The following is a 13,760-nucleotide window of genomic DNA, read 5'->3' as shown; positions in this document are numbered from 1 at the left end:
GCCACACTTCTCCTTTGGAGAATTTGGGACTTGTTAATGGAAACTTGGAATGCTCTGTATTTAATGCACCATTCAAGAAATCATGATTTTTTTGTTGTAATTGGAAATATAGAAAACTATTTGTAAGATAAGGTGTTGCCCTTATGGTTGGAAAGTAACCACTACAGCTTTCTTTCATAAGGTCTTTTGTTTCAGTTTTTTATCGTTCTTCTGTCGCCGTTTCAAGGTTGAAATCTCTCAGTCTGGAGAGTGACACCCAAAATCTCCCCTTCAGGATTATCACAGCAAAAGCAAGTTGAATCTGAGCCGGATGTGTGTGGTGTAGCATTTAGCGGATCCCTGGCGTGCAGACTCCATGTCACTTGAGAAGGTACATTTGCGGCTGTCCTTGTGAGCAGTGACATCATACCGTAACTCAACTTGGCCAGACGCCTTAACCCATTTTGGTCATCCTTCACTTTGGGGTATGCGTTTGTGACAGATTTGTGTACCTTTTTTAATGGTTTATTGGTTGTTGGAGGTTTTTCTAAACAAACCGACAAAGAGTGTGAATTGCAGGATGGTTAAGTGCAGCGTAATGGAAAATACTTCCCACTAATTGAACTGCCCAGAATACATTTGTAACATTTGGCTGCTTTTAAAAAGTGTCATTTATGGACCTATAAACAAATCGTGGAATTAAGTCATGGAAATGCTTTGAATGTGAGAACACAATGTTAATTTGCCAGTTTATATTGGATGCCGGGAAAAACTGCCTGGGAACTATGATTCAATGTTGTGGGAAAGAATTATTTTGTTTTTTGCCAATTAAAAAATTGGTCTCCCTCCACTAATCGCTGATTTTCCTATTTTTTTATTTCCTTGTATGATTTTCTGTTTTAAAAATGTCTTTATTATTCTACTCAAGAAAATTCACACATGCAAGTCAATATTCAGTGTTTTTTATTAACACTTTCAGCTCCTGTTACCATGGCATGACTTGTGTGTACCCGCATATGACCAATAAGGGGCAGCATAGAGCTGTTGTTGTTTTTCGCTAAATATTCTGCAGAAAAACAGCATTTCCTGCATCTCCAAATACTCTTTAAGAGTTTTTCTTTACCTGGTAATGCATTATTCTCTTTTTCCCATTTAAGTAAGAATCAAGACTAGGTCTTACTAATACAGCCAAAAATATGACATACACCCAAATATATATTTTTTTGTCAACATTCAAATGCTAATCAGTTATTGCAAAAGCCAAAAGTAATTGGTATACTATTGTAAAATATCGCAACACTGTTCTGTAGATCTATGATGCATGCTTGCATGTTGCATGGAAACATCTTCAACCTATGTCCTCTTCTGCATCAACAGATCAAGAAATACCTTATTCTATGAAATTTCCGGTTAAACGTGAAAAAACAAAAGGTATGTGATTTGTGAGATGAGAAAACACCACAGCCTGTTTGCATCCATTCGCAACCTTAATATAACAAGGCCTCTGTTCCAGGTGTTTTCATATCCGATCAATCAATACTATGCTGCCACCAGAGAAGAAACCTTCTGTTTTTCTGAGAAGCAATGGTTGAGTGACCTTATCGTTTAGAGGCGGCCTTCACGCACAATGTTTTATCTGGAATTTGATTGTTTTCTCATCTTTTGGTCGTCTATCCTTTACTCTGGTCCCAGTGAACTTTATATTTGTGCTGCACTTTGTTAAATGCAGCAGTGCACATGACTTAATTTTGTGTATGTACAGGATTAGTCCTCAGCTTAGGTTTTACTGTAGACTCACTGACTCATCGTCGCCGTCATCATCATCAATGCTTTGTTCACATTTGAGACTGTGTTTTGGTTTTACTCGTCTTAAAGTGCCAATTAACCCAGTGCTTCAGATTGAATTCAAATACAAAAAAAAAAAAGGGGGGGTTTTGGGTTCACTGAATCTTTAAGACCAGCTCCCAAAAAAATGTAATCTTTGCCTTAATGACAATATGATTCCCCCAAAAACATTTCCTTATTCTAATCTTCACTCAGGAGGCCTGGCCTGGTCCCTATTGGGCAGCATTCCACAATTAAGTGCATCTTTTTCTGGGCCCTGTGGCAATATCCTTACACAAATGTGTGTGTCCGTCTAATGGGGGGCTACACACTGGACGCTTCGTCCACACGCAAACATACAGAGCTTACCCAAAGACTTACAATGGAATTGATTTGTTAATGATTTGATGCTCAAAGAAATGCTCATTATAATAATTCTTTGTTTCTTTTCGAAACAAAGAATTGGACTGAGTGCTGCTGTTGGGGGAGGGGGTCATGCCAGTGTCATGAGATTGTTTATCACCCTGCATAGCAGCACTAGTGTGAAATCCTTAACCGATACAAGGTCGTTATCCAGCTATGTCAGACCGAAGACGCACCATGTCTGCCTCCCTGCCTATCTGTCTGGGACTGCCTGTCTGCGTATCTGTCTGGGACTGTCTGTCTGCCTAATGTATTTGCCGTTGCCAATTGCTTGGTGATTTCCGGACCTGGAGAGGGAATAAGTGTATCAGTTTACCCTAGCTGTGTGCCAGTGCTTCCTGAACAGTGCACATGGGACGACATTTATTAGTGAGCTCTAGCATGCACTAACTTCAATTGCATCAATATCTCATAGCTTTCATTGAAAAACACAAGACTCTGAATCTAAAGACCTGAGATCCAGTTGCAACTCTAAGTGGTTTGACTTTTCATCCACGTCAGGGTAATACTATTTCATGAGAAACCTGTCTGGTGTTCGTAATTTGTAGAACATCTCTGTGGATGTAATGGGGAACTCTTTGGGTAACTTTTTTCTACAACAATCAGCTCTAGGGTGGGAAACCCCTAAGTTAGATCGGATATCACCTCTCAGAAGGAAGTGCACTTTTAGTTTCTTCCAATGCCACTATGGGCTCGTCTTTATGGCTGGGCTTGATGTTGTTCACTCTTTTATTTCATAATATCTCTGCCTAATTTACTCTCTTCCTCCTGATCTCTTTCTCCCCTCCCTGGGTACTGACACTTCTGCATTCTCTTCATGGACACGATTGCTGTTCTTTTTGATAGTTTGGATCTTTTGAAATAGTAGATCTTGACATTTTTAAACACTTATTTGTTAACTACTAAGCAGGGCGTTTCTTTAAAGTCATTGCCGTGTCAATGGCTATGTGAGTTTGCTAGTTTGGCAAAGCAGTGGAACCTGGATCCCTTATTTGGACAGATGTGTGCTAGGGTACTTAAATGTGTGCATATATAACACATATGTGTTGTCATGCTGTTCATACTATAGGCTACACAGGCTTCTTGATATGTGGCCGTTTATGTTCAAGCGTGTCACCGAGTTTAATTAAAGAGCAGTTTAATGATGAAAGCTCTATGGTGCAGATGTATTTTCACACTGCCAAGGCCCCAGGGGTTATCATTATCATGCCTATGTTTAATGTACGTGGCATAGGAGTGTACGGTACATGTGTCCCATAGGGCTCTGTCGTTAGAGGTTCACTGACCACGAACCGTGATGGCTGCTGCTCCTCTCTTTTGAACGCATGAAGAGAGGGCGTATGTCTGTTGCAGCAGGCCACATCTCTCCTGAGGATTAGCCTATCATACATGCAAATATATCTCTGGTCGGGGACCTTTCCCTGCTAGGCTAGGACACACGCACACATTTGGAGCAAAAGTCGTGGCAGCAGGGCAAAACAATGCCACACAGTATGTATGTAGCCTGAAGGCCTGTTCCGCTCTCCAGAGCCTTGTCTCTCTTTCGAAACCCCTGTTTGGTTTGACGAGATAAGGAACCCCCCACCACAGGTCTGAGCCACCACACTGTCAGAGTTGCTCAACAGACCTGCTACAGACACATGCTCCTTTTGCCTTGTAGGTTTTTGGTTTAGACTGGAGGTTGTTGTGGGTTGAGGGCGGAGGGTACCCCAAGGGTCTGGCCCTGCCCACTGTTGCTCGAGCATGCTCACGGGTCAAATGACGCCTGGCAGGAAATGTGTGTGTGTGTGTGTGTGTGTGTGTGTCTTCCTTTCCTTCTCCTTTGAAGCAGCTGCCCGATTGCCTCATCACAGAGGAATGTGCTTGTGTGTCTTTGCGCGTGCTGGACCGTGCAAGTTCGATCCTAGACGGACAAACTAGCCTCAGGCAGAGAGGGCGGAACTCATAAAGTCACACATTAGTCGTTGTTGTTTTTTTTCTCTACCCTGGCGTACTCTCTCTCTTTCCCCTTTTGGGGCGGGGCCGACTGGCTCTTCCTTATTTGGAGAGGGGAGGGTGGGGGTCACATGTTGTGTACAGCGGTATCCCGGTGATCGGGGCGAAAGCTGAGACCTCGGCCAGGGCAGCAGCACGCCATACACCGCTTGGGCTGAGCAGCAGGTCAGAGAACAAAAGGACTCACCCCCGCAGGCTGCAGAGGAAGGAGAAGACACCGGCGGAGGAGAGGACGTGTCCACAGGGCTCCGCTTAAAGATACTTTCTGGAGAGAGAGAGAAAGTGAGAGAGAGAGAGGGAGAGGGGGCCATCAGGGGAAGAGGGAGAGGGAGAGAAGCTGAGCTAGCGGAGCACATGGTGTGACCCAAAATGCCCACCAACTTCACGGTGGTGCCCGTACGGGACGGCAGGAGGAAGACGAGGAAGGTGGGGAGCGTGGAGGAGGAGGAAGAGGAGGATGTGGACGACAACAACGTACTGAGGGAGGCTGATGAGTACGCCCCAGGTAGGCTAGCTGTTGAATGTTACCCGCTCCCTCTGCATTGATCTGGGGCTGGCATTGACCGGGCTGCCTCAGTGGGGAGCTGTGTTTTTCATAGAAGGGCTATTGTTCCGAGCTGGGTAATTGCACTGGACAATTTTATGCTTTTCCACTGCTGTCGTCAAATGGTCAAACTTTTTAAACCCTCCCACTACTTTCCTGCTCAGAGAGGCGATGGGGAAGTAGGTGTAGAAGGTTCCAGATGTCCAGCCTGATTTTGTTGTCAGCCTGTGGCTTTATGGCCCTATTTAATTGCTATCTTTATTCATGACAGCAGGGCACTGTTTGTATCGTGGATGTGCGGCTGCGGCGTTTCGGAAATTGTTTAATCCGTCTAATCATCCGTCTAATATTGAAATAAAGTAGAAGATAAGTAGGTTATAAAAGTATAACAGGTTTTTCAAAGAAGGGCTTTGAACTCACTCACTCACTCACTCACTCACTCACTCACTCACTCACTCACTCACTCACTCACTCACTCACTCACACACACAGACCCCTTTTCAATATGCTATTTCCCTGCTTATAGCTTTCCATTTATGATCACCACTTTAGGACCACCTTCCTAGAGTGTCCAAGGTCCCACAACATACAGCAACATCACCAGCCCCAACGTAGAAGAGCATCTTTGTTTCCTACCCATTAGCAAAGGAGTGGTCAGATTCCCAGCAGAATGCCACCTCCTCCCTCCCTCCCTCCACTTCAGGGATCTGTTTCAGGAAGTCCTTGGCAGACGTAGCTCTTTTTTAAGATAACCCAGATGACACAACGCTAATCAACTCTTCCTGAGCCACAGCCAATGGCAAAGTCAAGCCTTTGTGTGAAGGAACAGCCTTTTGGGGTTGTGAAAGTGCAAGGGTGTGGGGGCATCCTGTAAGTATTAATTGGCCATAGTGTCATGCGTATGAGGCAACTGGGCTTGACTGAAACACTTTCCACTTGCATTCGCATGGGCAGCAGGCTGTGGGCTGCTGTTGACAGTTTATGCCGTTACAGCTTGATTCCTTTTGGAATCTGAAAAAGAAACAGTAAAAAGCAAGATGAAAAGGATTGTTTTGTAATGTCATTCAAACCTTTCATTATACTTACAAGGGACCACTCCACTTCTACACTAGTGAACTGTGGGGACATCATGTACTGAAAAGTTGACAAGCTTAAACATCCTTTCAGTAGGACACCATCGTTGTTGGGACATCTTGGTAACAAAACAGGAAATGAGGCATAACTCCACCCCTTTTAGTTTAAGCAGAGCAGAATAGGACAGCTCGATCTGAGATTAGGTTAGCCTAACTACGAACTAAACCTAGCCTTGTTTAAATTATATTTGTCTATATTTCTGAACTATTTAATACTGCTGCAGCAATACTGAGTTCCGACTACCAATGATGATCACCTATTTATTGCATCTTGCGTTCAACTTAATAAATACGTCCTCCTACAAAGTTGTACAGCGGACAATCTCTGCATTCAGCGTTCCTGCCTTCAGTAGGGAGTCTTTATTCCCATAACACGTTACGAGGTGTACAACGACTCATCGTTATACACCGTTCTCATTAAACCTCAACACATTACAGTCTTTACTAGCTCCCAACTCCTGGGTAGCGAGCAGCACTGCATCCTCGTTTTTTTTTTTTTGCGAGCCTCCTCTGGAGCAGTCTCTGTTTCTTCAAAAGCCCGCGAGTGAATCGGATCCCAGAATTTAATTTCTACTGGAAAGCTGCAATTACGGCCGCACGCTGGGTTTTACAGACTGCTGGATCAACTGAGCAGCTTTTCCATACACAGTCAAACCGTAAACTGCCCTCTTTTTACGTACGCCACGCAAAGGACAGAAATAAGTACGGAGATACCGCTGACCTCTTGGCGATCCCCTTCAGGATACATATTTTCAGTTTTTGTGCTAACATCTACTTGAACTAAATCAAACCACTTGCCATTCGGTTATTTGAGAAAGGTTCTGTCCAAAGCGGCATACAGTGAATTCTGAGAGCGGTTGGTTCCAGGAGGCCTACAGGGGGGTTGCAGAAGATGGGGTACCCTTTTGACTCGGAATTAAAGGCAGACGGATGTTATAAAACCGCTGGCTTCTCCTCGTCTGGTGGCCCGGGGCAAGGGGCTGTTGTCATGCAATCTGCTGTAGACTTTCCCCTTTTGTGGCTGGAACGGGGATTAAGGGCTAAGTAAACAAAATTATTTTTGGTATGGGTTTAACTCTAGCCGTGCATTTCTAAATGCTGCCCTTTTTTTTTTTTTATAAATCTCCCATTAAAGAGTATAATATCCAATGGCGCTTTACAAATGTAGTACAATCAACATATGCCAAAAAAGCTGGACACAAAGCTGTACCAAGGATTTATTTGTAATGCAGTGGGTTTTTGTCGTCACAGCGCGTGTTATGTCATTGTGCATGCGTACACATAGGCCCACTTCCTACAGCACTGTAGAGACCAAAAGGGCTCCCGTGTGGAACTGCATTGTTTATTCGTGCAATCTGTCAATGTGTTATTGATCTTTCCCGGCTGGCTTGCTTCCCGTTGGCTGTATGGTGGGGGGAGTGAGACCCCACCCCCTCTCTTGATGCTCTGGCTCTCTCTGGCGGGTCGCTCTCTCACCAGTGGGGCCTGAGGAATTCCCAGGCAATACTGAAGATGAGGGCCTCAGCAGACAGCACTATACAGCACTCTGGCTTCTGCAGGATCGATTTCCTTTCTTTCAATCTTCTTTAAAGAAGAAGAAGAATGACAATTGACTGTCCTAGATATATTGGTTCTTGTGTTAAGTTTTTTTCTTCCCTTGGAATTTGAAAATGTGCGATCTTGCAGGTTTGGGGACAAAGCAGAAGGGGAGAGAATACGAGAGAGCAGTCTTTGAGCTGTGATGACAATGCTCTGGTAAACCAAAGGTCTTCAGATTGAATTTTCTCAACCAATTGTAGTCGGCAACAACATGATGTCCAGTTTTCTTGTTAAATAAGGAACTCTGCTTGGTATCAGTTCCTGCTATTGAGGTCTTTTGATTTGCAAAAGTGTTATTTTTTTTCAAAAATGAATAGCAAAGTGAAATATTGCATTTAACCTATGTTGTCCAGTCTAAATCAAACCAAACCCCTTTATTATCAGATGAGGAACAGTGGTCATGTTCAATTGAAAATGAAAAAAAATGCTATTCCTCCAAAAAGATTCACAAATTAGGGTCACAGTACTGACTATCCCCGCTGATGGACCCACAGATCATCATATCAATATCCCCCATGCGCACATTGGGAGGAAGACCCGTCCAAAGACCCTGATCCAGACAGCGCTCTGTCTATGTACGGCTCCCTGAGAACGGGACCAGAACAGATGTTGAGATTATACAATACGCTCTCGTGAGACGTGGTCCTTTGTTCAACCCTCCTCAGACTTTTTGCCCTCCCAAACCCCTTGTCGCGTTTCAATAGCCATACACACTTTCACTGTGCTGTTGAACATGAAGGAAGGAAGTTCCAGGTTAGTGCTTTTTTTTGTTTTCGTTTTGGTGTCAATCCAAAGTAAACACACAACCACTCCCCTCCTTCTCACCACTGCATACTCCTATGCTAGTTACTGGTAGGACACAAAACGCTATGCAAAATGAAGCACTGTATGGATCGGATTTCAATTCGCTTCCCTTCGCCATTTTTTTTTTTTTTTCTTCCACTGCATCAATATCTAACTACCAACTTCATCCAGAACAGACATTTGGGATTGCATCATCAAGGCATAACGGTCCAAACAGCTGCTTTGATATTTTCTTTGTCCCACCATGTTTACATTTGGAAACTTGCTGGATCCAAGATCCAATCTGAATGCTGCTCCACATTGTGTTTTATTATGAATATAACTCATTCTTATCCAGTTTGCTATGTAAACGGCAAGGACCTAGTTTCACACGAGAGAGCTAACCCCGTTCATGGCTATTCTCTGGAGATGACTATAACGCAGCCGGTTTCGTCAGTAGTTATCCCCAGAGGAGCCCCGGAGGACCATGGCAGTGATTGCCCCTCACTCTAACCCACTGTGTTCCCTCCCTGCCTGTGCCCCTCTCCTGAGCTAATGAAGACCCTGCCTGTAGCTTACCCTCGACGGAGGGAGTTTTATAAACTACTTGCCTGTGTTCCTGAATTTGCAGCGCTTATTTAGAAGGGGTTCTCTGGTACTTATTGTCTTGCGGTTGAAGGATCAGGCCTTTATTAATAACTGTCAAGGCTGCATTAGCCACTCTGAAACCTGGTGGACTTTGCTTCCTGTGGGTCCATCTTGTCTCTGCGTGTGCCATGTGTTTCCTGTTTTCTACCTTGGTGCGTCTGATTCTGGTTAAATTAAAGCTCTGTGTCCATCCCCTCTACATTCCCTCCTTCAGTCTTATTTTCTTCTGTCACAAAGAGCAACCAGTCATTTTGTAGTACAGTGTTGTCTAAGACGTACAGAGACCTCACACACCCTGTATTGTAGTTGAGCCAGATGCAGCACCCTGAAAGCATCTCTTCTGGTTACTCCGAGTTAACCCCTCAGTCCGAGAACGCTTCAAATCAACGCTTCACTAGACAGTTACGGCCATAGAAATAAGGGGTTAAACAGGGGGGAGGGGTTAATGGGTTAGTTTTTAGAAGAGTTATAATTATTCATGTATTTAGCAGCTATTTCAGTCTTTCAATTATGTTAAATTATACCAAGTAGCCCTACCTACTCATAATGACGTGTTGGTTACTTTATAAACACGAATAGATCAGGTAGGGCTGTGCCTCCCACACTAATGCCTGTGTGATTTCTCTTTGGATGAATAGCGTTAATCCTGCCGTTACAATTTCATCACAGCTTTGTGATAATTGAAAGGAGGCCATCTCTCATTCTATGGAAGCGTGTTTCCGGAAAAGTTTAGGCTGCTCCGGGAATGGAAACCCAGAAGGAAATTACTTTAATATTCACAATAAGAGGTTAATACTGTTTAAGATACCATATCGATAAATTGCAATACCCCATGTGATCATGTACTACAATGTGAATTCTCCTAGATGGGATTAACTCCATGAGGAGAGGTTGTGCATGTAGTTGGCGCCGCCGTGTCTCTCTGAAGTGCACACAGGAAGTGGGGGGTTAGGTTTTTTGAGTGAGGTGCATGGGGCTCTCTCGCAGTGGAGGTCGGGAGGCCCGGCTGTGGTTGTTTGGTTTACGACGTGTGTGTATTCTTAAGCAGCAGTAGCTCATAGGGCATCCCCCGAAAACAGACGTCTGCTGACTGCATTCTCCCATAGAAAGGGGAAGTCCCGCGGGACGGCCATCATGATCACCAACAGGCCAATAGTAACGTTGAGTATGGATTTTAACGACGAATGCGACAGAGGGGGCTTGTACAACTATTTCCTTGAATCCGGGAAAGACGTTATCATGGTGATGCAATAGATGATGCAGTTCTGCAAGTCTTGTATTTATGTTTGCCTCTGAAATGTAGTAGAATCATACGCGGAGTAACGATGTGATGGAAAGTACGCAAATGTAATACTTCTACATTGATCACAGAACCTTCCATCCTCATTCTCAATCTGTACAACAAAACCAGTTCTTTATCCACAGGGCATAAGCGTCTATTCCTCTTCATGTGACCTTGCATACATTTATTCTGACGAGGCTGAACAGGTTGATCGAGTCAGGGAACCGATCCCTTTGAGTAGTGGCCTCCTCTTTTTTGAGAAGTTCCTGTTTCCTGTTATGTGCCCCTCACGTCCCTGTTTGCCATACGTCAATATGGGGCTTCTGATAAGGCTGTTGCCACGCTCTCCCCACACCAACCCACCCCCCCCCCCCCCCCGACTCTTTCCTCCTGGTATGAATTTAGACATTGTGGTATCAATTATTTAAAATGTGACTAATAGAAATGCAACTTTCGCTATGTTTTCCAACTGATGATGATGGAACTGCGATCACAACTAATGGCTAATGCAGCACTAAAACAAAGCTTTTATAGCTTTTTAGTTAGCTTAAGTAGGCAGTGACCGCTGTTCTCCATTACTGCGTGTTCTCCTCCTGCTAATGATGAAGGATCGACACATATTTGTGTTCCAAAATATCCTCACACACACAGCGTGTGGGCTATCATTACTAACTGTGGGCTATCATACGCTGTTTAATTTGACTATTAAAGTGCACTTAACTCATAGCACACAAAATATGAAAATCAATTTGAAATATCTTTGTGGTAGCAAGGATATAACAACAGCAGATAGTTGCATCCTGTCTACACATGGTACCGGTTCTACTGATTTCAGATAGTCAGGGTTAAACTCACCCATGCCCACAATGATCCTAACCTGCTTCTGAGCAAGACCAACCTGTAGTGGATCTGTCCATGTGTGCTTCACTTTGAATATTGTGTTTGAACATGCAGAAACGGTGACACTACCTGGTGAAGGGTGGTATTGCGCCCATGTCCTTATGTTTGGCTGTGGAGGAAGAGTACATTGTTGAGGAAGGCAACAGTATACCAATCAACAGTTTAAGCTGTTGGGTCATTTTTCTATTGACCCCTCCGAATTCATAGTTTAAACAGATTTTACGGAATGACTTTACAATGGAAAATGACAATATTGGTTTAAATTATGGGGGCTAGACAACCACATGGACGAAACAAGACTAAAAGCCAGAGTGCCCACTGTTGTGGTTTTCTAATCCATCCGTCCTTAAGAGGATGGCCTGGAGAGGTGATGCACATCCCCTTGAAGCAGAGAAGGACTTGATAGTTGGGCAGTAGGATTGATGTAATGGCCCCAGTACCCCCCCCCCCCCCCCCCGCCCCCCCACATGAGACCGCAAGCCGGTTTTCTCTCCAGGGAGTGGCGCTGAGTTTGTTTGTATACAGCTGTGCAGACTTAACTGTAAGTCCGCATTAGTAACTGAACCACAAAAGTGATCTGCCAACGTGTGTGTGTGTGTGTGTGTGTGTGTGTGTGTGTGTGTGTGTGTGTGTGTGTGTGTGTGTGTGTTACACCTTTTGTTTATCTTGTTTTGTAAGATGACTGATTGTCTTTTTTTTATATACAGTCAGGTCAATAAGTATTGGGACATCGACACAATTCTAATGTTTTGGGCTCTATACACCACCACAATGGATTTGAAATGAAACGAAGGCACATATACAAACTGTTCTAATTACTACACCGTTCACCTGATTTGGATGTAAATACCCTCAAATTAAAGCTGAAGTTCTGCAGTTAAAGCACATCTTGTTTGTTTCATTTCAAATCCATTGTGTTGGTGTATAGAGCCAAAAAGATTAGAATTGTGTCCATGTCCCAATATTTATGGACCTGACCGTATATATACCTTTACCGTCTCACATTCAGATGGCAATTAAATGCCAAATAAGGAACACGATAGAGAGATGATGTTTCTTGTTTCAAGTTGTGGACACACGGCAGGAAATCAAATTTAACATAGTAGTAGTAGTTGATAGAAGTGGTTGTTTTTTCAACCACAAATAAAAATGACAGATTAGGATGAAAACCCACAGTGCTCATTTGCATTGAGCTCACCTCCCCCCCGCCCCTGCCTACCGCCACTCAGTCTGGGCGCTGGGTTACGTAACAGGTAGTGATGTATACCTGAGGGGCTTACAGCTTAGAGCCGCGCTAAGTACAGCCAGCACACACAGCGGCGCCACTCCAGCAGCAGCCATCTGACATCAAACCAAGTGAAGCTTGATAACCACTAAATCCTTCATACTGAGTGATGTGATACACCCCCCCCCCCCCCCTCTTTAAGACCCGCTTTGACACATCTGCCACGTTAAGCATGACCCTGTTGGCCCCGCGGTTCATCTTAGGCCAGCCTCTGCACTCTGCGCAGCGGAGTGCAGAGGCTGTTCCACGCTACGTCTCTTTGTCGTTTCCCGTATTCTCGACTCGGCACGTGTTGTGTTCATTAGGGATGTTTTTCTACTCTTGGCATACACAGAGACGTTTCCTCCAATTCAGATGGTAAAGAACCACTCTGGCCCCGGTCAAGGGGTACTTGTGTCTCTTCATTCTGGGGCCCGGTGGAGCCCTGGGACCAGGCCAGGGCCGGTGTGTGCAGAGATCCACTGCGCCATCCACTGCTGCTGGGTGGTGCTGCAGAGACGCTGCTTCCCCGCTTTATAAAAAGGTCTGGATTAGCCTTATCTGCTTACCTGATTACCGCCCACTTCCCAAGCTCTCGGCCAGCTAGATTATAATAGGCAGCCGCCATTGGGGCGGGTCACCGGAAGCTGTCGGTTCATTAAGAGAACGGCAAGCAGGGCCAAAGGATAGGGCAACGGGCTATCTACTAGGAAGTCGAGGCTGTGGTCGAGGTGTCACTGTATTTCTGTCCCAAGTCTGCTTATGTGGGATATTTAGCCTTGGCCCAGCCTTGAAACCACAAGCTACTTTTACCCTGGCCTCTGATAATAGACTGCTTGACTTTGGGCAGAAATATCAGTACTTTGGTGTCACCGCTCAGTGCGGTTCCTATAAGGACCTGCCGCCCAGCTATGGCCTCTCTGTCATTGGACTGCACGGAGACAGTGGGGCGCTGTCACCAGGGGACGGCTGGCTGGACCGCTCATGCGGCAGCAGCTCGCGGGGTCTCCTGAACATCATACGTTATTATCGATTGCTTGCCAACCCAACGGACCCAATGGGACGGACCCTAACGCATCCCGTGTAGGCGTGCAGAGCTCCCGCCGGGACAAGATTGTCGATTGCATAACAAAGAATATTCTGGTATAATCTCCTTCTTGTTTTTCCAACTTTCTGATCCCTCTCATTCAGTCCAGTTGGCTGTGCATCCCGTGCATCACATTTATCTCTCCCTCTCTCTCTCTCCCTCGCTCTCTCTCTGTCTACAACTGCCCTTTGGTTAGCTCTCTGCTTCCCTCTCATTCTTTACTCCTCCCCTTTTGTGTGTGTGTGTGCGTGTGTGTGTGTGTGTGTGTGTGTGTGTGTGTGTGTGTGTGCGCGCGCGCG

The 13,760-nt window shown here is 44.9% G+C and overlaps 1 protein-coding gene across 3 annotated transcripts in view; it reads left to right on the top strand.

Annotated features, from left to right (window-relative positions):
• The first annotated feature begins 4,376 nt into the window (after positions 1-4,376).
• The window catches only part of slc12a7b (solute carrier family 12 member 7b), a 40,637-nt gene continuing 31,253 nt past the window's right edge, over positions 4,377-13,760 (top strand). For all 3 annotated transcript variants that reach the window (XM_079754397.1, XM_079754396.1, XM_079754395.1), the window contains exon 1: positions 4,377-4,726. In XM_079754397.1, the coding sequence (XP_079610523.1) occupies positions 4,591-4,726 (136 nt within the window). In that variant the 5' untranslated portion in view covers positions 4,377-4,590. The remainder of the gene's footprint in view (positions 4,727-13,760) is intronic.

The sequence above is a fragment of the Pollachius pollachius genome, assembly GCF_949987615.1.
Source record: "Pollachius pollachius genome assembly, chromosome: 17".
NCBI classification, from domain to species: domain Eukaryota; kingdom Metazoa; phylum Chordata; class Actinopteri; order Gadiformes; family Gadidae; genus Pollachius; species Pollachius pollachius.
This window is presented reverse-complemented; position numbering and strand designations above follow the sequence as displayed.